This window comes from Ictalurus punctatus, chromosome 12, assembly GCF_001660625.3.
Source record: "Ictalurus punctatus breed USDA103 chromosome 12, Coco_2.0, whole genome shotgun sequence".
Taxonomy (NCBI): domain Eukaryota; kingdom Metazoa; phylum Chordata; class Actinopteri; order Siluriformes; family Ictaluridae; genus Ictalurus; species Ictalurus punctatus.
In genome coordinates, this window is record NC_030427.2 from 18,191,211 (window position 1) to 18,213,710 (window position 22,500).

Sequence of the window (22,500 nt, forward strand, 5' to 3'; positions counted from 1 at the left end):
GGGCGGGGCTGACGCGACTCCGGCCCGCGATTGGCGGATCCAACGGGGAAGTCCCACCACTCAGGCGACGACGGAGGAGGATAAAAGAGCGCGCTTCCGGCCGGGAAGCGGAAGAGAATATCGTGGCGTCAAAACGGACTCCGTGCGTGTTTGCAGCGATTCGCAACCTCCGATCACGACGGTAACCTCACGCCTCACGCTAAATTCTTCTCTCTCTCTCTCTCCCTCTCTCCAGGAGTCGTAAGCGCGGACGAGACCGCCGGATAGTGAGAGTCGCACACACGGAGGACGCCGGCCCGGGAAAACCCCCGCCCCGCCTCGGGAATCCCGCCTCCGCCACGAGTCGACTCCGCCGGCCGTCACGCCTTCACAAACCCCCGCACTCTTTCATTTATCGCACGTTCACCTCACCCTAGCCACAATAAAGCACCGTCTGCAACCACCCTTTGGTCTCCTGTGGGTCTGTACGCCGCCCTTCCCCGGGCTAATTCCTCACAACTGGTGGAGGATGCAGGCATAGTACAGACCCGCCTACTGCAAAGAAAAAAAAAAAAAAAAAAACCCATCAAAAGGAAAACACACAAAAAAAAAAAAAAAAAAAAAAAAAAAAAAAAAGTTTATAAATAAACCCGCGAGAGAGAGAGGAAAAAAAAAAAAAAAAAAAAAAAAAAAAAAAAAAAAAAATGGACCCCACCCTGCAACACTTGCTGGAGACCAGCCTCCAGCAGCACGCCGTGACGCAGCAGCTCGCCGAAAGCCTTCAGGTCGCCACACAGACACTGATCGCCATGAGGACTGAGACCCCCGCCGCCTCCACGCCTCTCCCCGACGCAACCAGCGAGATCCGCCGCCTACTACCCCCCCTTGGCCCCGAAGAGGACCTTGAGGCGTACTTCGAGACCTTCGAGAGTATCGCCTGCCGGGAGGGGTGGGACCGTGACGACTGGCCCCGGGCCCTTGGTCCCCTGCTCACGGGAGAGGCCCGAACAGCCTACTATGCCCTCGACCCGGAGGAGGCTACAGACTACCTGGCGATGAAGGAGGGAGTCCTGGCGTGGTGTGGCCGAACCCCTGGCCGGGCCGCTACTGAATTCCATCGTTGGGTTTATCGAACAGGTGCTCGACCACGTTGCCAGATGAACGCCCTCCTCCGGATCACCAAACGATGGCTCCGACCGGATCGGCATACCGCCTCGGAGGTGGCGGAGAAGGTGGCGGTCGACCGTTTCCTGAGAGCGCTACCCCGGGCAGAGAGACAGGCCGTGGGGGCCCACGCCCCAACTACGCCCCAGGAACTCCTGACTGCCCTGGAGCGAACCTTGGCCACCCTGGAGCTCGACTCCGGGGAGCAGCAGCACCTCGATCGGCCCCTCGGTGCCCAGGGCCCCCGGTCTGACCGCCAGACCCGGCCCTGCATCTGGAGGAACCCACAGAGGGCGCCCACTTGTGAACACCCCCGAGACGAGCCCATGCCTACAGAGCCGGAGAGGGAAGCCGGCCGGCTGCTTACAAAACCATGGCTGGCAGGCTGCGCCCTCCATCAGCAGCAACCGCCGGAGGCGCCCTCCGTGACGGTGTGGGTCGAAGGGAGACCGGTAACCGCCCTACTGGACACCGGGAGCACGGTGACCCTTGCCCAACCCTCCGTCCTGCCTGAGGGGCGCCGACCAAGCGGGACGCTTACCGTGACATGCGTCCATGGGGACACCCGGGAGGTCCCCTCAGCTGAGGTCCAGATCCGGAGCGAAGCCAGCACCTGGCCCCTCCAGGTCGGAATCATCCCCGAACTCCCCGTGCCCCTCCTCCTGGGACGAGACTGGCCAGGATTCCGGGTGGTACCGAGAGCCGAGTCCTGGAGACCGCGGCGGCGGGGGAAGGGGATCCCAACCCGGCCGGCCTACCTGGCCCAGGACGACGGAGAGGCCACCTCAGAAGGTAAGACCCCCCAAACTACTAACCCTCTGTCATCTGTCTTTCCCCAGGTAAACCGGGAGGGAAAGTTCGGTCGGGAACAGAAGGAGGACGACCGACTGAAGCACTGCTGGGCCCAGGTACGGGTGATAGAGGGGGTCGACCAGAGCCCAGACCTGAGGCTCCCCACATCGTACTTCCTCGTCCGAGGGGGGCTCCTGTACCAACGGGCCTGCCGCCGCGGGGAGCAGGTGGACCTACTGGTGGTACCCCGAGCCAAGACAGCCATCTTATTACACCTAGCCCACACCCATCCCCTCGGCGGCCACCTGGGGGCCCGAAATACCCTGGAGAAACTGCGGGACCGCTTCGTGTGGCCCGGGATGGACGCGGAGGTCCGGACCTTTTGTCAACAGTGCCCGCAGTGCCAACGCACGGCCCCGCGGAGGCCCCCGCCGGCGCCCCTGATACCCCTGCCCATCATCGGTGTCCCGTTTGAGCGAGTGGGCATGGATCTCGTGGGGCCCCTACCCAAGTCGGCCCGGGGCCATGAATACATCCTGGTCCTGGTCGACTACGCCACTCGGTACCCTGAGGCGGTGCCGCTCCGCAAGGCCACCTCGCAAAACATCGCCAGGGAGCTGGTACTCCTCTTCAGTCGAGTGGGGATCCCCAAGGACGTGTTGACCGACCAAGGTACGCCGTTTGTCTCGAAGCTAATGGCGGATTTGTGTCGTATGTTACAGGTGAAGCACCTCCGGACGTCCGTCTACCACCCCCAAACCGACGGACTTGTTGAAAGGTTCAATCAGACCCTCAAGCGGATGCTGCGCCGGGTGGTGGACGAGGAGGGGAGGAACTGGGACCTCCTCCTCCCCTACGTACTCTTCGCCGTTCGGGAGTGCCCCCAGGCGTCCACGGGCTTCACGCCCTTCGAGCTCCTGTTCGGGCGGCGGCCGCGGGGATTGTTGGATGTAGCCCGCGAAGCCTGGGAGGAGCAACCATCCCCGTTCCGCTCCGTCGTCGAGTACGTGCAGGACATGCAAGCCAGGATTGACAGGGTGGGCCCCATCGTCCGGGAGCACATGCTGGCGGCGCAGGAGGAGCAGAAGAAGGTATACAACCGCCCCGCACAGCCCCGGGAATTCCAGCCGGGGGACCGGGTCCTCCTGTTAGTGCCCAGCAGCGCCTGCAAGTTCCTCGCCCGGTGGCAAGGTCCATACACTGTCCTCGAGCGCCGGGGCCCAGTCAACTACCGCCTAGAGCAACCCGGTAAGCCGAAGGACGGGAAGCTATACCACATAAACCTGCTGAAAAAGTGGGTGGAACCAACCCCGGTGGTGTCGGCGTTCGCAGTTCAGGACTCGGACCGGGGCAAGGGTACCTTGGTCGGCTTCGGGGAGGACCTCACCCCCACCCAAAGACAGGAGCTTACCGAGCTGACCGACCAGTTTGCAGATGTGTTTTCGGCTGCCCCGGGAATGACTCAGCTGGTCCAGCATGAAATCAAGACTCCTCCCGGTGTAGTGGTGAGACAAAGGCCATACCGTGTCCCCGAGGCCCGGCGCCAGGCCATCGAGGAGGAAATCAGTCGCATGCTGCGGGACCACATCATCGAGGAGTCCAGCAGCCCCTGGTCCAGCCCCATCGTCGTCGTGCCGAAGCCGGATGGGAGCATGAGGCTATGCAATGACTTCCGGAAGCTGAACCAGGTGTCGGAGTTTGACAGCTACCCCCTCCCCAGAGTGGACGACCTGATTGAGAGGCTGGGGAGAGCCCGATTCATATCGACCCTGGACCTCACCAAAGGCTATTGGCAAGTGGCGCTCGCACCGGAGGCAAGGCCCAAGACAGCCTTTAGCACGGCCACCGGCCACTGGCAGTACCGGGTTCTCCCCTTTGGGCTGCACGGGGCGCCCGCCACGTTCCAGCGGCTAATGGACATCCTCCTGCGACCCCACCGACAGTTTGCCGCGGCCTACCTGGACGACGTGGTCATACACTCCTCCACCTGGGCCGACCACCTGTTCCACCTCAGGGAGATCCTGAAAGCCCTCCGGGAGGCCGGCCTGACGGCGAACCCAAAGAAATGCCACCTAGGGCTGACGGAAGCCCAGTACCTGGGATACCGCATCGGACGGGGGATGCTGAAGCCCCAACAAAAAAAGATCGAGGCTGTGAAGGACTACCCACGTCCAACGTCGAAAAAACAGGTACGTGCCTTCTTGGGATTGGCGGGCTACTATCGCAGGTTCGTGCCTAACTTTTCTGCTGTAGCCTCTCCCCTCTCAGACCTCACAAAGAAGGGCCAGCCAGACCAGGTGAGGTGGACAGCCGATGCAGAAAGGGCCTTCCAGGCCCTAAAAGAAGCCCTCACCAGCGCGCCGATACTCCGCAACCCGGACTTTGACCTCCCGTTCACTGTACATACTGATGCGTCCGAGACCGGGCTGGGTGCCGTCCTCTCCCAGACCTTCGACGGGGAAGAACACCCAGTCCTCTACATCAGCCGGAAGCTGTCCCCGGCCGAGAGGAAGTATGCGGCGGTCGAGCGGGAGGCACTAGCAATAAAATGGGCCATCGAGGAGCTGCGATACTATCTGGCGGGCAGGCACTTCATCCTCATAACCGACCACGCCCCCCTGCAGTGGATGGCCAAGGCGAAGGACACCAACGCCCGGGTAACCCGCTGGTTCCTCGCCTTACAAGACTTCTCTTTTCAGGTTAAGCACCGGGCAGGGGCCCAGCATGGTAACGCGGATGGGCTCTCACGACGAGACGCCCTCTGGGCCCACCACCGAGCGGCAGTAGGCTCGGAGCTGAGGGGGGGGTACTGTCGCGACCGGCAGAGATCCGGCGCACACCAGAGGGAAAACGCTCCTTCTCCGACTGCCGCACCGGCACGACGTGGGCAGCTTCCTGCCGAACATTCCGCCAGCTGGAAGGACCGCCGCGGCAGGGCGGGGCTGACGCGACTCCGGCCCGCGATTGGCGGATCCAACGGGGAAGTCCCACCACTCAGGCGACGACGGAGGAGGATAAAAGAGCGCGCTTCCGGCCGGGAAGCGGAAGAGAATATCGTGGCGTCAAAACGGACTCCGTGCGTGTTTGCAGCGATTCGCAACCTCCGATCACGACGGTAACCTCACGCCTCACGCTAAATTCTTCTCTCTCTCTCTCTCCCTCTCTCCAGGAGTCGTAAGCGCGGACGAGACCGCCGGATAGTGAGAGTCGCACACACGGAGGACGCCGGCCCGGGAAAACCCCCGCCCCGCCTCGGGAATCCCGCCTCCGCCACGAGTCGACTCCGCCGGCCGTCACGCCTTCACAAACCCCCGCACTCTTTCATTTATCGCACGTTCACCTCACCCTAGCCACAATAAAGCACCGTCTGCAACCACCCTTTGGTCTCCTGTGGGTCTGTACGCCGCCCTTCCCCGGGCTAATTCCTCACAATATATATATATATATATAATTATATATATATATATATCCCTATTTATGTGACTTGTTAGATTTTGTATGATTTTGTGTCTCCTGAAGGAATTATATTTCGTTTTTTTCCATTGTCATGCAATGTGCTAAAAATGACTATGAAGCTGACTTTGACAGGAGAGAGCGAGTATGCCCCTTCCACCCAGAGAGCACGGCCAAGATTGCTCCCTTGCATTTTTGGCCATAGATGGCTGTGGCACTGGTGGGATTCGAACTAACAATATCCTGATAGAGTGAACATGTTTTGTGTTGCAACACTCGGGTGCCAAAATCACATTTTATCTTATATGTGAGATGCGTTTGAATAGATATCTGGTTATCATGGGTGTAAAACCAGACTCCACAAATGTGTTGGTAATGACAGAAATCAAGCTTTAAATGTTTTATAGGAAAATCACTTTCATGAATCTGATCCTTTTTTCACACACTGTCAAACACTAGAGGGCACTAACCACTCAAGTTTTTTTCAAAGCTTTTTGCATATTTAAAATAATAATAATAATAATAAATAAAAAAATTGTACCCTAATCCAGGGGTTCCCAAACTTTTCCAGGGCAAAGCCCCCCAGATGGCATTAACATTTGACCGAGGCCCCTCTTTTGCAAGATGTCTTTAAAACACATTAAAAATACAAACTTCTGAATATATCCCCCTTTTTTTTTATTAATAATTACATCTTTACATTACATTTGGAATTGCCTGTATAACATATATATATATATATATATATATATATATATATATATATATAATGCGCATATATATATATATATATATATATATATATATATATATATATATATATATATATATATATATATATATATATATATATATACACACATACACACATACACACCAAATTGTTGAGGCTTCCCAGGAGCCCCCTGGCGGCCCCCACTTTGAAAACCACTGCCCTAATCGCTTACAGCACCCTATTGTGCTAAATGGTTTTAGCTCTATAAGAAATCAGATAAGACCGCAAGACACTGTGCATCTGTGTGTTCATCTGTCAAAACGGCTGCTGCAATAAACGATGAGGCTTTTTATTTACTAATGCCTGACCATTCAAGTAACCAGATAATTAATGTTTTACTTCAGAAACTACTTAACTATACTGCAGCACCCCTGAAGCAGTCTTCCAGAGAATCCCTGAGAAAGCCTTAATGGAGCAGACACAACGGGAACACATCAGACCCAAATAAACTACCCTAGAGGAATTAGAGACTGAACAAGTTAGCCATTTTGAGTGCAAGTGTTTTGTTCAGTTCTGATATAGACTCACTGGCCAATTTAATAAGAACACCTGTACACCTGCTCATTCATGCAGTTATATAAACAGCCAATCATGTGGCGGCAGCACAATGCAAATAATTAATGCAGATACAGGTCAAGAGCTTTAGTTAATGTTCACTGGTGTTGGACAGGCTGGTCTGAGTATTTCAGAAACTACTGATCTCCTGGGATTTTCACACACAACTGTCTTTTGAGTTACACAGCATGGTGCGAAAATGAGGTCAGAGGAGAATGGCTAGACTGGTTCAAGCTGACAGGAAGGCTACGTAAGCTCAAATAAACACTCTTTACAACTGTGGTAAGCAGAAAAGGATCTCAGAGCCCACAACATGCTGAACCTTGAGGTGGATGAGCTACAACAGTATAAGACCACGTCAGGTTCCATTCCTGTCAGCTCGGAACAGGAATCTGAGGCTACCTCGTGGACACAAGATCAGCAAAATTGGACAGTTGAAGACTGAATTACATGAAAGAGCAGGTGTACTTGTACGAATTAAAGTGAACGGTGAGTGTATTGATATATTATGTACTGAAACAACTGTGGGGGGGAATGATTAGTTGATCATTTACATGTATGACAACAAAAACCATACAAGTTTAGGATTTCTTTGTTTAAATGCTTAGCGAAGACCTTGTGATCATTGTGACACAGTGTATAAAACCTGTGTACCTGTCTCTCCAGTGAACTCTTGTCCATCTCAAGGTCATTTCTGGCTGAGCGCTCTTGCATCAGCTCAGAGCGGAGTTGGTCCACCTTAAAAGCAAAAAAAAAACAAAAAACAAGGTGGGGGTATTTTTCTCAAACTATATTAAAAAAACCAAATAAACAGGATATTTGGCCGTGTGCGTTTAGCTACCTGCTCTCGAGTGCGTGTGATGCGCTCGTTCAGAAGCTCAGCTCCAGTCTTTTCCTCATCCAATTCTATCTCCAAAGTCTTTACTTTATCCTAAGACATAGACAAGGATGTATTACATACATATACATATACACTGACACACATTACTATATCAAAGTGCATCTTTATATAGTGCTTTAACAGGAAACACTCGGGCCTGTTCAGTGTAATCAGATCCTGTACAATTCCAATCAGACAATGTGCTGTCATAGATTTGATTGTCAAATTAACTGCCTTTGTACCAGCAGAAAAAGTACAAGGAGAAACAACTTAACACATGCATGTACGCACACAAACCTCTAGAAGCCGTATCTCTCTGCTGCGGTCTGTCTGTGAAGTCCTCTCACTGTCCAGCTCAGTCTCCTTGTGCTTGAGACGGCTGCTCAGAAGCTCCTTATCCAGCTGAGCGCTATCCCTCTCCTCAGAACACACCAGCAGTTCCTTCTTTAGACGTGAAACCTGATACACATCACCATACAGAGCCGTGTGCGATGAGGAATAGTAAATTCAAGCAACGATGATTAGCTGGTAGTTGATTCAAGACAATTGGGCATGATTAAAAATAAAAGAGCACAAAGCACGAGGTTCATGAGAGAACGGGTTAAAAACCACACCTAGACCACATTTCAAGCGAACAGCAACTGAAACAGACATACATAAACATCACGATGATGGAGTGACATTTCCCCAATAGATTAAACATGCAAAACACGACGGTTTCACTGCATTCCTCAGCAGTCAGGTTTCTACAGAAGGTTAATGGCTAATCTGTAGCATGTCCTCTGAAGTCAAGTAGGTGGCATATAGCTGGTAAGAAAGATTGACCAAGAAAATACAAAACCAAAAAATAACAATAAAAAGTAATTGTTAGTGAATCTATAATCAATTTTTAAAAACCAAGCTGATGTTACAAACATCTCAAACAGCTTTAAGTCTTAGTTTGCACAGTAACCTGTATATCAAAGTGTGATACGTAGTAATACAATCAGCAGGGCAATAAAATGCTCGTTAAAGTATCAGATGCTTCCCTTTTAAACAAATTGTCTTTACTTTGCATGGGCAGAACACTGAGACAGGCAGGCTAGTGAAGTGTATTATATGGAAGCTAGCAGAGTAATCTTATCTCACTAATGCCTGATTTAATTATCTTTTACCTTCAGACATAACAGGAATAAAGAAATTAAAGAGACATTTCTTTCGGTTAGGAGACGTTAATTTAATATTTATAGAAGGAGTCTCAGATGTCAGAGCTTTGCAAAGTTTCCCGTTAAATCTACAAGACAGAAGTTTACACTTTCGGATTTCTCAGTAAAATGACAAGCTGCCATTTTTGAGAACGAGAGAGAGATGCTAGTGAAGAAAGTACTGTTTTATTGTGCATATAATGAAAGTAGGAACAGGAACTTTTCTTGTGGATGTTGCATAACATTAAATCTTAATTATAAGCGTTAAATGCATGATGCATCGGTCATTAATAACATTGTAATCATTAAGAACACTGTAATCGTTGGCAAATCACTGTGGAGTAACCTGACAGACCATGCTGTTAGACAAAAATAGTCCATGCTGGGGTAGTGTGATGCCATTACCGCCCCAAACTGGATTCTTTTCATATAACCGCATGTTCTGGAGTGCGTTATTGCTTACTTACATGATGACTGTCTAACCTTTTATGACAGTTCTATTGTATGAATTCTGTCCAAATACTGGATGTAGCGCAGATCTCATTAGCAGAGTTAACATCTCTCTGGTCCTCTTTCATAAATAAAACAGCAATTTCATGAGTTGGCTATAGGTTAGTGTATATCAGGGAGGCTCAGACGTGTAGGAAGATGCTTTTTTTCAAAAAAAATTTTACTCGCAGTAAAAAGTATGAAGCTGCACTTGTCGCTTATTGGATTCTGCAATGGTTTTCTTTTTGAACAGACTGAGATGGGGCGGAGCAAAGGGGCATGGGGGCATGTCTATAAAATGATTGCGAAAAGACTCATTTAAACACAGACAAAGCGTTTTCTCAGCCACATAATAAACATGTGCTAATGCCATTACTTAACCATTATTTTTTGTATCATGTCCTGTCTGTTTTCTAGGTTATTTGTACAAGTAAGGAATAAAAAATAATAATTAAAAAAAGATTGTTGCACCTTTAAATATCATGGATACTAGTTAGCTACAGAGAAGGACCAACAGCCACCTAATGGTCCTGCACGTCTCCCTCACCTCTTCCTGTGCTGCTTTGAGGCTGTTCTGAGTTCTTTGCAGCTCAACCAGTCGGTCCTTGTTTAGCCTCTGAGATTCCTGAAGCTCCTTACGAGAGCGATCTCTAAACTCATCCAGCTGAGACTGCAGATTCTGCACAGACTGCCGGGAATCGCCCATCATCAGGTCTATCTGTGATACAGTAATATACAGGTGTTAAACACTATTGATAGAATAATCATACTGATCACAATATTTTCCCCCCTAACAATACGCAATTAAAAATTACCAACTGGTGACTGGAAAAATAGCCTCATTCATTTACACTGTACACTTAACAAGTATAAAATGTAGTGATGCAAAAGAAAAACTCTGTGGAAATTCAGTGTAAACAAACGGGTGATGGAATTATAATTTGTTATGAATTAGCTTTTTGTGCTGTTGTATAAATTGGATAAATTACAAGATAGTGTAAAAAAAAAAAAAAAAAAAAAAAAAAAAAAAAAAAAAAAAAAAAAAAAAAAAAAAAAAAAAAAAAAAACAACTATTCTAGACAAGTTAGTCTTTTTAATGAGACTTTATGCCACAAAACCAAGCAGACAATAAAGAAAACAAATAACAATTGTAAAACAAATAAAACTGTAAAATGGTGTACTTTTGAAGCCTTTTCTGAGTTGAAATGGAAGTCGCCATCTTGTAAAAATTGGTTTTTGCACAGTAAATACAACTGGCTCACATCGCATGGTCTAACTCAAAGTGGGATGCACAGCATTATTAATTAATAAGTAAAATGCTAATCTGTAGTCATATATTATTGGCAGGTATATTGATTTTACTGAAAAGATTTTGGAGCTTAAGTCATGACTGATTGAGCTACCATTTGCCAGCTAGCGGACATTACCTAAGCCATTGTTTTAATCAATGCAATGTAAGTATAAGTAGCAAATGTAGTATACCAAATAGAGCTTCAGTTAACATTTACACGCAATACAGTCTATTTTTAAGAGGAAAAAATAATCGCTACGCTCCATGATTTCCATCTAGCTTTACCCAGCTGAAGAAGTGTTCTTGTATCCTCTGTTCGTTCTGTCAGTGCATTTCTTTTAAAAAGTGACTGGCCAACCTTAAAATATTTTGAGTGTTCGCTGAGGTAAATATAGATTCATGAAATGTACCTAGTGTTAGCTGCCTTGGTTTATGCCATCACTTCATTCACTCATATTGGTTTGCTATATACTATTAGTACAGCGAGCTAGCTTAGTGGTGAACTAAAATATAATCTGACTAGAAGCAGTTGATAACTTTTTTACAGATGTTTTTTCTCATTTTCAGTTTTAAACAGATTATATTAATTTTCTTTAAAAAATAATGTTAATTAAAGGAAATTTTATAAAACCAATTTATTGATATTTATTTAAACTATATATCATGATACATATCCAGTATTGCTGAAATGCCTTCCAGAATCATTATATGATTCATTATATAACCCATTTACTAATATTTATTTAACCTATACATCATGATACATATTCAGTATTGTTGAAATGCCTCATTATATGAGGCCTCATGAATCATTATATGGTTCATTATGGTCTATATTTTTTGTTATATCACTCAGTCCTGCTGTAAGATACAGGGTCAGGTTTGAAGTCGAAATAAAAAATTATGAAAGTTTCCCCCAAGCAAATAATTGAATATCTGCATTATTGCTGCAGTGTTTTATACCATTAAACACCGAAAAGCGAGCACACTTTCACATACACACACTTACATCTTTGTTCATCTTCTCCAGTGCTCGGTCAAGCAGCCTCTTCTGCTCTTCGAGGTCTGCTTTGCCACGGCGCAGGGTTTCTCTCTCTGCTTCTTTTTCCTCCAGTTGGCGACCGAGTTCCTCTTTCTCGTGGCTGAGGCGGGACGCTGCACGCCGAGCTTCCTCCAGCTGCGTCTTCAGATACCGGTTCTCCTCCTCCAGAGCATCTGAAGCCCCACTGTCAGGCAGACTGTTGTGCAGTCGGGACTGTGCAAAAGAAAATGCACACACTATTTATTATACACAACGTATTTGTTTTTGATTAAATCATGTCAATCTGTACATGACCACTGTACCATGCGGGAAATTCTCTCTCTAAGGCGATTGTTGGCCTCCTGAAGGTCCCGAGTACTGTCTGTACTGGTAGGATCCTGAGATGATACTAAAGACTGTGGAAAGGGCAGAGAAGTAAAGAGGACTGAGAAAACAAGGAGAAGAAGAAGTCACAACTTGACTATGAAGTCACAACATTAGGAATGAAAAGAGATGTAGTGCAGGCAAATTCATGAAGACACACAGAAGTGACAGCCCTGAATCATCCACTCTGCCACTGAAAGATTGTTTAACTTAACCAAAAAAATAAAAATACAGAAGAAATATGCTACTAGTAGGCTAAAGGGATCCTGAAGCTGTAGAGGCCGTCACTGCTGCATCATCACCACTGCACATACAGTATAAACCATTTTCCTGCAGGCTTTTTCTGTATCAGCTTTCCTAACATTTAGTGACAGTTATGCAGCACACCAAGTAAAAAGTCAAAGGAAAAGTACAAGGTGTGGACCTATTTTAATAAAAGTCAATTACTCAATTATTAGCCCATTACATCTTTCTCTGGTTGTGGTATCACATACGTTTGTCTTTTTAAGGACAGAAATCTTGAAGCTATCTAATGTTCTCTTTGGCATTTCTGAATGTTAAACTCTGGTGCGTTGTATTAATCCCTTCACTGCATTAACAGTAACAGACATTAGGAAGCATGTTTTCCAGCCCTGGTTGGTGCATTTACATCTATCAGTGTTTTATAACTACAAAACCCAGCATCTCTTAACTAATGGAATCGTAACCCAAATATTTTTGTTGATGGAGCTGAAAGATTTTCAGAGCTGTGCTGATCTCCAGCACAAAAACATATCGCCCAGGAAACTGTTTAAGTTTCCATCCGATTTTCTATGGTTCCACAAAACAAAAAATAGTGTTATACATATACATTTCCTCAGATTTCAAACCAAAGGGGAAAAAGATAAATATTTTTTATCTTTTGTGGAATAATCGCAGTTCAGAATTTAAATTTTAATATTTTTTTTCTAAATGCTTATTCTGTTTTATCCGTCCAAGCAGTTTATATTTTCTATGTCATTCTGTTGATAAAAATGGAGAACAGATAAAAAATTAACTGTCACATATTAAGAATTCTTAATTCTTCCTTAAAAACTCTTAAAAAAAAAACAACTAACCTGTTGCTTCTTCTCAAGCACTTTGGAAAGCTCCTCTCTGTCCATCTTTGACTGGTCCTTCAGTTTGTCAATCTCAGCCTCAAGCTCCTGTTCTTTGTTTTGACTGGTTCTTTTCAGAGCTCGGAGCTCCTCCCCCTTCTTCACCAGCTCGGCTTTCTGCTCATCGATTTTTAAGTGTGCCTGTTTTAGATCGTTGAGACAGCGCTGCAGCTCCTGAACCTAAATATGATGTTCATTTGAAATGACCAACAATCAAATGTCACATATGTAACTTTAGTATCTAAATACTGCATTTGATTTACTGCGAAAGTGATGCACCTCCGTGCATTCGAGCTACCTACAAAGTGCAGAAAAAACCATGGGCGTCTCCATATTCATCTTTTCTTAGGCTATATAACATATACAACAGGCTAGCCAGCTAACTGTGATGAGTGATGTATCTTTACTAGAGTTGGGGTACTCAAGTCTGGACTCGAGTCCAATTATGGACGAACTCGAACTTGTCACGCACACGAACGTGGACATTTTGGACTCTGTCATTTATCAGAGTACAGTCGAGTCCACGTCATGCGTAACATGAAAAGAAAGTAAATTTAAAAATAAATAAATAAAAACATAAACAGATATTCCACCAATCTCAGAAGTTCTGGGAGTCTCCTGTATACTGATAGCAGCTCCTTGACAGCCTCAAATTATATACAATATCCTGGGAATCGATTTTTTGAGAGCAAGTGAAAGACCAGTAGGCGCAGAGTGTGAGAGTGACAGAGAGCCTATCCTGATTGGTCTCTCTTTCTGCTAGCTAAACCTATCAGTTTTCTCTGTGGGCGGGCTTTAAAGTCTTTAAAATCTCTCTCTCTCTCTCTCTCTCTCTCTCATATCAGTTCAGTATGACTGTAGTGTTATACAGCATCATGGCAGTGTCCAAAAAAAAACAAAAAAGAAAATACAAAAAAAAAAAAAAAAAAAAAAAAAAAAAAAAAAAAAAAAAAAAAAAAAAAAAAAAATGCACTTCACCCCAGACTACACTACAATGTACAATTTTGCAAGTTTTCAACAGCAATTTTTGATTGCCCATACTGGGTTAAATGATTGTGAAAGACATGTTGAGGTGAGTTTAACAGGTCTTATTTGTTCATTAGCGTAGCTAATGCTATTTAAAGCTGCTAAGAAGCTACTCTATTGATGTCCTACGTGATGAAGCCAAACTCCCTGTATACTTGCTTAAAGTTGTAATAGAAGTTAAAAAAACGATTAAATGAGTTGAATATAATATAATAGTATATTAAGTACATGTTTTAATGACACATTTAGCTATTAGCATTGAGACTAGCAACAAAATAATTACAAATGAGTTTACATATGTGTGTGTGTATATTATATTATTATTATTATTATTATTATTATTATTATTATTATTAATATATATATATATATATATATATATATATATATATATATATATATATATATATATATATATATATATATATATATATATATATATATGGGTGAGATGGGGTGGATGGTGGTATGTCAGCATAAAATTAAGATAAGAAATTAATGTCTCCCTGCCACACTTGAAGCACATGCACAGAAAGCCGCCTCATCGTGTGAGTACCGAACTGAGTTCTCTTTAGCAGCTTACTACGCTTGGACGGTCAAATAAAAACACACACACACACACACACACACACACAAACAATGTCAAAATGCAGGTCTGGCCAAGTATTCACGCAAACATGGTCGGTTATGTCTTAAGTTAATGTGAACAGTTGGGGAAAAAAATTGGAGGTGTGTGAATACAGTATATTGGATCTGTGCATTAGGTCTTAAAGTGACAGTAGTCTAATAAACCTGCTGCTGTCTGTGTCATTAATGTTAATCATACAACAAAAGACAAAGAAAATCACGCACTCCTTTGACTGAATAACTTCAGTAAATTGAATAAGAATCACTGTATATGTCATAGAGTGAAGTCTATTTTATTTTACATTTAATTGCTTTATTCAGTTTCTGTAATATTTCTTACATACTATTATTTACTACTGATAGACCTACCTGAGAAAACGTATTGATATCGTGAAATAAGATTGCAGTCATATCACCCACCCCTAAACATTAGCATTTGGTGACTCCAGTCTTGGATTTCACATAAAATGTGAAATGTACTTCTTAAATGTAGTAAATATCATAAACCCTGCTGATAGGTTTTTTTTTTCATTTTATAAATTAAAATGAAAAAAGTTACAAGAACAGAGCTGTGTTCAGAAATGAGTTTGTCGTCATTCATAGACAGATTAAAAGCAGTTATAAAAGCATGACGCTTGTTATGATATCCTGCTAAATTTAACTCTACTCTGTTCTCTCTCTCTCTCTCTCTCTCTCTCTCTCTCTCTCTCTCTCTCTCTCTCTCTCTCTCTCTCTCTCTCTCTCTCTCAGCCTATATAACTGTGGGGGAGAGGCATCAAATAATTGAAATGTCAACTTGAACTGGAGGACACAATATAGTGTGGTACAATAACAATAAAAGCGCTATATAAGTGCAGACCATTTACCATACACTTGTACATATACCTCTATATATTTTTCCTTGAAAAATGTTTTTGATAGGAAACTAGTTGAGGTGCTGATGACATGAAATAAAAATATTAAACATCAATGGCAAGATGTAATAGTGGTATTCTTGTTACATGTATGCTGCCATTGGTTTGTGAAGGTTAAAATGTTAATTTAACAGCTCAGTGTTGAGTTTACAATTGCGATTTAAAAAACAAAACAAAAATTTTGAATTTTTTTTTTTGAAAAAATTTTAAAAACTCTGACTTGACCAGTAAGGACTCGGACTTAAGTCCAACTCGGTTGGATTGGCTAAGGACTTGGTCTCGACTCAGACTCGACAAAGGTGGACTCGGACCAGACACTAATATTTAGCTCCTCAAATCAGTAACTATAAAGTCAGTGTTATAGATTTAACAAGTGAATATGTCTATATATTTATTGATCTAAAGCTACTGCTTATAAATAGAAACTAGAACTCATTTAAAGGTAAGAAATGCTGCTGTGTTTACTGCTCATGATGTGAACCGTTATATTGATTTGACAATGCTTGCTGAACTCAAGGTTGAGGGGACTGACCCGAGTAGGAATTCGTGAGGCATTATCTTAGTTATTTCCTAGACAAATTTGGAAATTATAAGATAGGACCTTTAGACGAATACAGCATTATATTTGATTGCATTAAGATGTGTGCAGCAGGGTAAATCTTAAATGAACACTGATGATTTAGCATTGATTCACCATGGTATCCATGATTGTGTGTGCAATGGTGATTCAAAAGCTATCTTGTTTTTCCTGACAGAGTTCAAATTACCTTTAGCTAAATGCTCAGGATGGTCTATATTGCCTCTGAAAATCAGCAAAAAAAAAAAACAACATTAAAAAGAAAAAAGGCTTTAAACATCATAACTAGGCCTTTATGGTTAATCTGAAATGCTAAATGCTATTAAACCTATTATTATATGCTCTGATTTTCTTTCCCTGGTAAGATCACAGGCTGCTACTTTCTGAACAACACTATATGGCCAAAAGTATGTGGACACCTGACCATAACACTGATATCTTTTGGGATGAATTGGAGCCTGCTCAACATCCCAACATCAGTATCTGTCCTCAACCTCACTAATGCTCTTGTGACTGAACAAACACAAATCCCTACCAAAATCTAGTGGAAAGACTACCCAGAAGTGGAGCTTATTATAACAGCAAAGGGGGAATAAATGTGGAATGGGATGTTCAACAAACACATACGAGTGTGATAATCAGGTGTCCACAAGCCTTTGGTCATATAATGTAGCTAAACTTTATTTACAAAGACTGCAGTGAAGCTAGCTATGTTTATCAAACGATAATATGCGATGTTAGAGATCATACCTGGATTAGAATCGAATAGCGACCCTTTACACCTACAGATGGCACTTGCATGGTAACTGTTCCTGATAAATGACCCATGAATTTAGGTATAAATACTGTCTACCTAATAAAGGTAATGTCTTTCTATTAGCAAATAAACAACACTGTGTTACCTGAGTGAAAGAGTGCGAGTCGGTTTCACATGTCTGCTTCTTCAGACTGAGCAGTTTCTCCTCAAGTTCCTTCTTCTCCTGCTGAGCCTGCAGCAGTCTAGACAAGCAGACAATTCAGGATTATCACACACGACTCTCTCTACACACACACAACTCTCTCCACACACACACACACACATCTGAACACTGAACACATGTAAAAGCTAGTTACAATAACAATCATCAGGTCTAAAAATCATCCTCTGCAATATATGAATTAATAGGCCACAAAAACTTAAATACTTGTTTAACAAATTCACTTCTATAAAAAGATATTGTTTTTTAAATTAACACAATGTAATGCAAATATGGAGCTCTTCTTAAAGGAAGAAGCTTTGACAATTTGTATACCATGGAAGGTCACAGGTTTTCACTTGAAGCAATTAGTTAAACAAGTATTCACCTTTACACGGCATATGTAAGTGGTGGCAAGATCATAAACTAAACGTCCATGAGTGAGCAAGCACACACACACGCACACACACTCACACACACACACACACACACACACACACACACAGAGATGATTAAAGAATCATACATATTTCGTAATCATACATAACATTTTTTAAATAACCACCATGTTAGTTACAACATGATTTGATATCCCTTGATTTAATCCATTACATGCTCATTACTGCAGACTGCAGCAAATCATGATTTGTTTGCTTTTGCTTATGTATCAGTACTTTGATAGAAGTAGCAATTGCTTGTAGCGTTAGATTTAAAGCTTTCAAGCCCAAAGTTGTGTTATTCGTTAGCTTCTTATTATTATTAGTTGTTGTTTTTCCAAGAAGCAATACATAGCATTTCCTGTAACACTTTACGTTATGGTTTCTTGATTATTTATTACATCAGCGGACATTAACATAAACCATAACTCTAATCTTCAATATGAATACACCATCAGTAAAGTTAACAAAGTAACCAAATAAGTTAACACTGATGCTTATCTAACAGCTATACACATCTATACAACTATACCCATCTGCATTAAATAATATTAATTCCATTCATGACCAAAAAACAAGTCCAATTAATCAGCATGAATTAAATTGTAGCATGTTATACATTGTAGATACTCATTAGGACTCAGGTTTCCAAGTGTAAATCATGGCAGCCATTCTTCAGCATTATTTATTAAATTTGCCAAACAACCACTGAAAATCTAAATTAGGATATTTATTCATATTAGTCACTGCAGATGTATTAGTCGTGGATGATATAAACACTGACTGATGCATGTGTCTTATTTATACAAGTGTTAACATTACTTATAGTTTATTCATTCTGAAGTGTATTGTTTGTTAATGTTTACTAATGCAGTACATAATCTTTGTTGAAGGGACCTTAATGTAAAGCGTTACTGTATTAGCTCTGGTATTTTAGATTCAGCCTCAATCATGTATCCAATTATATGTCTAGAAGTGATATTATAAGTTAAAAGACAAACACAAAAATGTTATATATTGCTTCTTTAAGTTGTCCAAGGCCCTTGTGTAAATCTAGAGATCTCTCTCACTTTTGAAATGTGCTGTGCTGCCTGCGCCTGGCAAACAGAAACCAGAGGTGAATTCATGAAGTGAGCAACAACATGCAAATAAAAAGCACATAAAATACCACAAAATGTAAGAGACATTAAAGTTTAGAGTATTTTTTTTATATTATCCATTTAGTTTAATAAATTAGTCATATCAGGCCTACTTAATTAAAGCATATAGACTGAAGTCATTCCTTATGGAATTTAACTTAAGATTCCTAACTGTGATTTGTATAATGACCGGCCTGACATCACCTCCTCCTAATATAGTCCAACTAGTCTCATATCAACCAGAAGAAACCAGTGGAGGAAACTGTGTCTCTGTATTGGATCGTGATGAAAATCAAGTGAGTAATTATTCTTTACTGTCCTCCTACACATGATAGACAGGCTGTTAAGAAGAATATGATTATTAATACGAATATTAACACAAAGGTTTTGTTTGGACTGTAGTAAGCATACTTCTGAGTCTAAAATACACTGGAGCTAAACTTTTTAGCCATACAGATGAATGGATGTTGTGTTCTCAACAGCCCAACCCATGAGCATATTTACATATGATAACTTGTGTGGAAAAAAACAACCTATGACACCTTTGATAAATATTAGACTGAACTTTGGATACTCTCAGGCTGCTTAAACACCAGGAGTGTATTTTGTACAGAAAACGCACCGGCTGGAGTATTAAAAAAAAAAAAAAAAAAAAAAAAAAAAAAAACAACTTTCACTTGACGTGTACACTGTAACCATAATAACAATCCCACTACAAAATGAAAAAGATTAGAATTTATTTACGACATTTACGCCAACAATGGTGAGGAGGATGCAGCTTGTCTGAGCTTTGGAGACTAGAAGACCAGAAAATCACCAGAAGAGGAACGCTTGTGTGCCTAGACAGCTGTTAGACGGTTAAAACTCTCAGAATTAGCATATCATTAAGCTCCTAATTCACCAACAACACAAACTGTTCTACTCGTGTGTAAACTGCTTCTGGTATAACTGCATGAAAAACAGTAGAGGGGAAAAAGCCTAGTATGAAAGCAGCCTCATGCAGGGCAAAGTCTTAACTCTTAGAGCAGCACATTGCCATTTATATGTGTCAGTGTGCTATAGCAACCTAAAGTATGTAATGAACATTAGGCTGCAGATAAATTGAAAACCAGACAGGTTATTTGGCTCTGCGTTTTCCATATGCAAAATTCTTCAGAACGTTGTTTGTATAGCAAAACAATGTATAATAATAATAATAATAATAATAATAATAATAATAATAATAATAATAATAAGCTTCTAAATACTATATTAAGAGAAGTACATAGTCTTAGGAATGGCACATTTTTAGCTACATATTAGATATTCATCCATCCACCTTCAACCGCTTACTCCTTTTCATTTTCGCAGGGGAACCTGGAGCCTATCCCAGGAAGCATCGGACACAAGGCGGGGTACACCCTGGACAGGGTGTCAATCCATCGCAGGGCACACTCACACACACGACGGACACTTTAGACACGCCAATCAGCCTACCATGCATGTCTTTGGACTGGGGGATGAAACCAGAGTACCCGGAGGAATCCCCCACAGCACGGGGAGAACATGCAAGCACACACAGAGCCGCGGGAATCGAACCCCAACCCTGGCGGTGTGAGGCGAATGAATAAATATTTATTTAATGTTACTAAGAAAGTAATAATAATAATAATAATAATAATAATGAGAATTATTTGTATTAATTAACAAACCACTTTGAAGATGGATGTCTGAGACCTGTGGACAGGCAATTTTCCAGGGAACTATGCTTAAATTAAGATGAAATTAAAATTACATTATGTTTCCCCTCTGGCAAAATGTACATGTGAATATATCATGTCTGAATGTTTGTGCAGTAGTAGAGCTCACTCCTGTTTGACTGAGGTCATCTGCTCCTTCCAGTGCTCGCCCTGCTCCCTATAATTGTCCAGCTCCTCTTCCAGAACCAGAATCGAGGCATTCACTTTCTGCCGCTCTTCCTCTATCTCCTGCTGTGACTAAAGGAAATGTGGTGTTAAAACAGAACCTCTTGAAGTAAGAGAGGAAGGCTTGAATAATGCACACTAATGCCTGAGAAACTATAGGAACATCTCTTCACCTCTTAAAGAATGCAATGATTGAGGAATACGCATAAATATGATAACTGGAAAGCCCAAGTCCTCTTTTACAAGTTTACACACTCAGACAGACACACACACACACACACACACACACACACACCTGCGATACATGCTCCATGCTTTTTTGAAGTGCCTCCATATTTCGGCTGTACTGTTCTCTAACTGCCTCCATCTCTCGGTCGTGGACGGCCACCTCGTCCTTCAGTGCCCCCTTCAATGCAGTGAGCTCCCTCTCTCTCATGTGCAGTGTCTCTTCCAGCTTCTGCCTCAGCATCACCACCTCAGCCAGCTCAGTCTGAAGCGTCACCAGGTCCTAGATATCAGCAAAATTAAAACCTGTGCTGTTTAGCTTTGGGCTGCATGTGATTATGCACATATATTGCATATTGTGCCTTGGTTTGGGTGCATGCTATAAATATTCACATATAATGCAGACTCAAATATTAAGCAAAGGTTCATAATCCCATGCCAGCATTAGGTACGCCTCAAGTAAATCAACAGTCCACTTCACTCTTTGTAAAGAAAAAGAGATGTGAGTACGACCAAATTGGAAAAGTTTTGAGAACAATCTGACACGACTTGGTTATAATTTGATTGAAGAATCTATCAAGAATTTTATTATTACTGCTAAAACACAGGAAGTGCTATTCGGCTAAAATAACTCTGTCACATGGTGTAACTCTTATGGCTTCTGAGTCCTGTCAGTGACTAAATGATGCTCAGGAATGAACTAGCTTGCAATGACCAGGCGTACACACACATCTCATAGAAACTCTTTACAATTACAACATTGAGGACGTCGTGGCACTGAAAGCCGAGGTGCTGCCCAGCCAGATGCGGTAAACTCAAGCTGAATAAAAAAAAGTTAGCTAGTTAAACGTTTTCCATCTGAAAAATGCTCCATGGGTGTGGTGCGTCTGTATACCATTTGCAGTGAGTCTGTTTGAGGTGTACTCTCCGATACTCTCCTCAGCTCCTCCTGTAGCTGAGCCAGCTGATCCTCCTGCTGATGAAAGCGCGACTCCGCCCCTTCCTTCTCCAAGCGCAGCTCTACCAATCTGAACACAACGAAGACAAATTCACCCATCACTTCACTTTCAAACGGAACAAAATACATAGCCCTGAACTCGGATTACGCACAGTCTGAGATGACTGCTGATTATATGCCGTCAGGGGTTTTGATCAAAAAAAGATATTCCTAATTGGATTCAGGCTAAACAAAAGTTACGCTGCTTTATAGTGCAAAAACAATATCAAGTGAAGATATCCTGAATAATGGAAGCACTATCTAATACAGATCTCATTAAAAGTTCAGTAAATAACAAATACAAGACCATTCAAACCTATTTATTGACATATTTACTCATTTCAAGATTAAAACGGTCCAATTCTATTAGCAGCTCATTTTTGCTAACAGAATAAAACAATTCCAAGTTTGAAATGAGCACAAATATCTAGAAATAGGCTTAATAATCTTATAACTGTTTTAAACATTCTAATAAAGAGAAGTATTGGTTGAATTTGCATGCATTCAAGTCATTATTACTTGCTAACATATAATTTTTTTTTGCATTGTATTAAAGTACAATGCAGAAAAAAAGTAGAGTTCCCAACATGCTTCT

General features: G+C 42.7%; 2 protein-coding genes across 3 annotated transcripts in view; one reads left to right on the top strand and one right to left on the bottom strand.

Annotated features, from left to right (window-relative positions):
- The window catches only part of cgnb (cingulin b), a 49,848-nt gene that overhangs the window by 11,614 nt on the left and 15,734 nt on the right, over positions 1-22,500 (bottom strand). Inside the window, exons 6-17 of one of the 2 annotated variants that reach the window (XM_017481725.3) lie at positions 21,804-21,936; positions 20,979-21,191; positions 20,628-20,755; positions 18,711-18,737; positions 17,150-17,246; positions 13,065-13,283; positions 11,907-11,999; positions 11,572-11,817; positions 9,819-9,989; positions 7,896-8,057; positions 7,560-7,649; positions 7,373-7,456 (exon numbers count right to left, since the gene is read on the bottom strand). In XM_017481725.3, the coding sequence (XP_017337214.1) occupies positions 7,373-7,456; positions 7,560-7,649; positions 7,896-8,057; positions 9,819-9,989; positions 11,572-11,817; positions 11,907-11,999; positions 13,065-13,283; positions 17,150-17,246; positions 18,711-18,737; positions 20,628-20,755; positions 20,979-21,191; positions 21,804-21,936 (1,663 nt within the window). The remainder of the gene's footprint in view (positions 1-7,372; positions 7,457-7,559; positions 7,650-7,895; positions 8,058-9,818; positions 9,990-11,571; positions 11,818-11,906; positions 12,000-13,064; positions 13,284-17,149; positions 17,247-18,710; positions 18,738-20,627; positions 20,756-20,978; positions 21,192-21,803; positions 21,937-22,500) is intronic. The other variant, XM_017481726.3, reaches the window with a different exon arrangement.
- On the top strand, positions 631-5,250 carry LOC128634286 (uncharacterized). Its single transcript, XM_053684797.1, has 2 exons — positions 631-1,935; positions 5,105-5,250. Exons 1-2 carry the CDS (start codon positions 684-686, stop codon positions 5,134-5,136), a joined length of 1,284 nt encoding a protein of 427 aa, XP_053540772.1. The 5' UTR covers positions 631-683; the 3' UTR covers positions 5,137-5,250.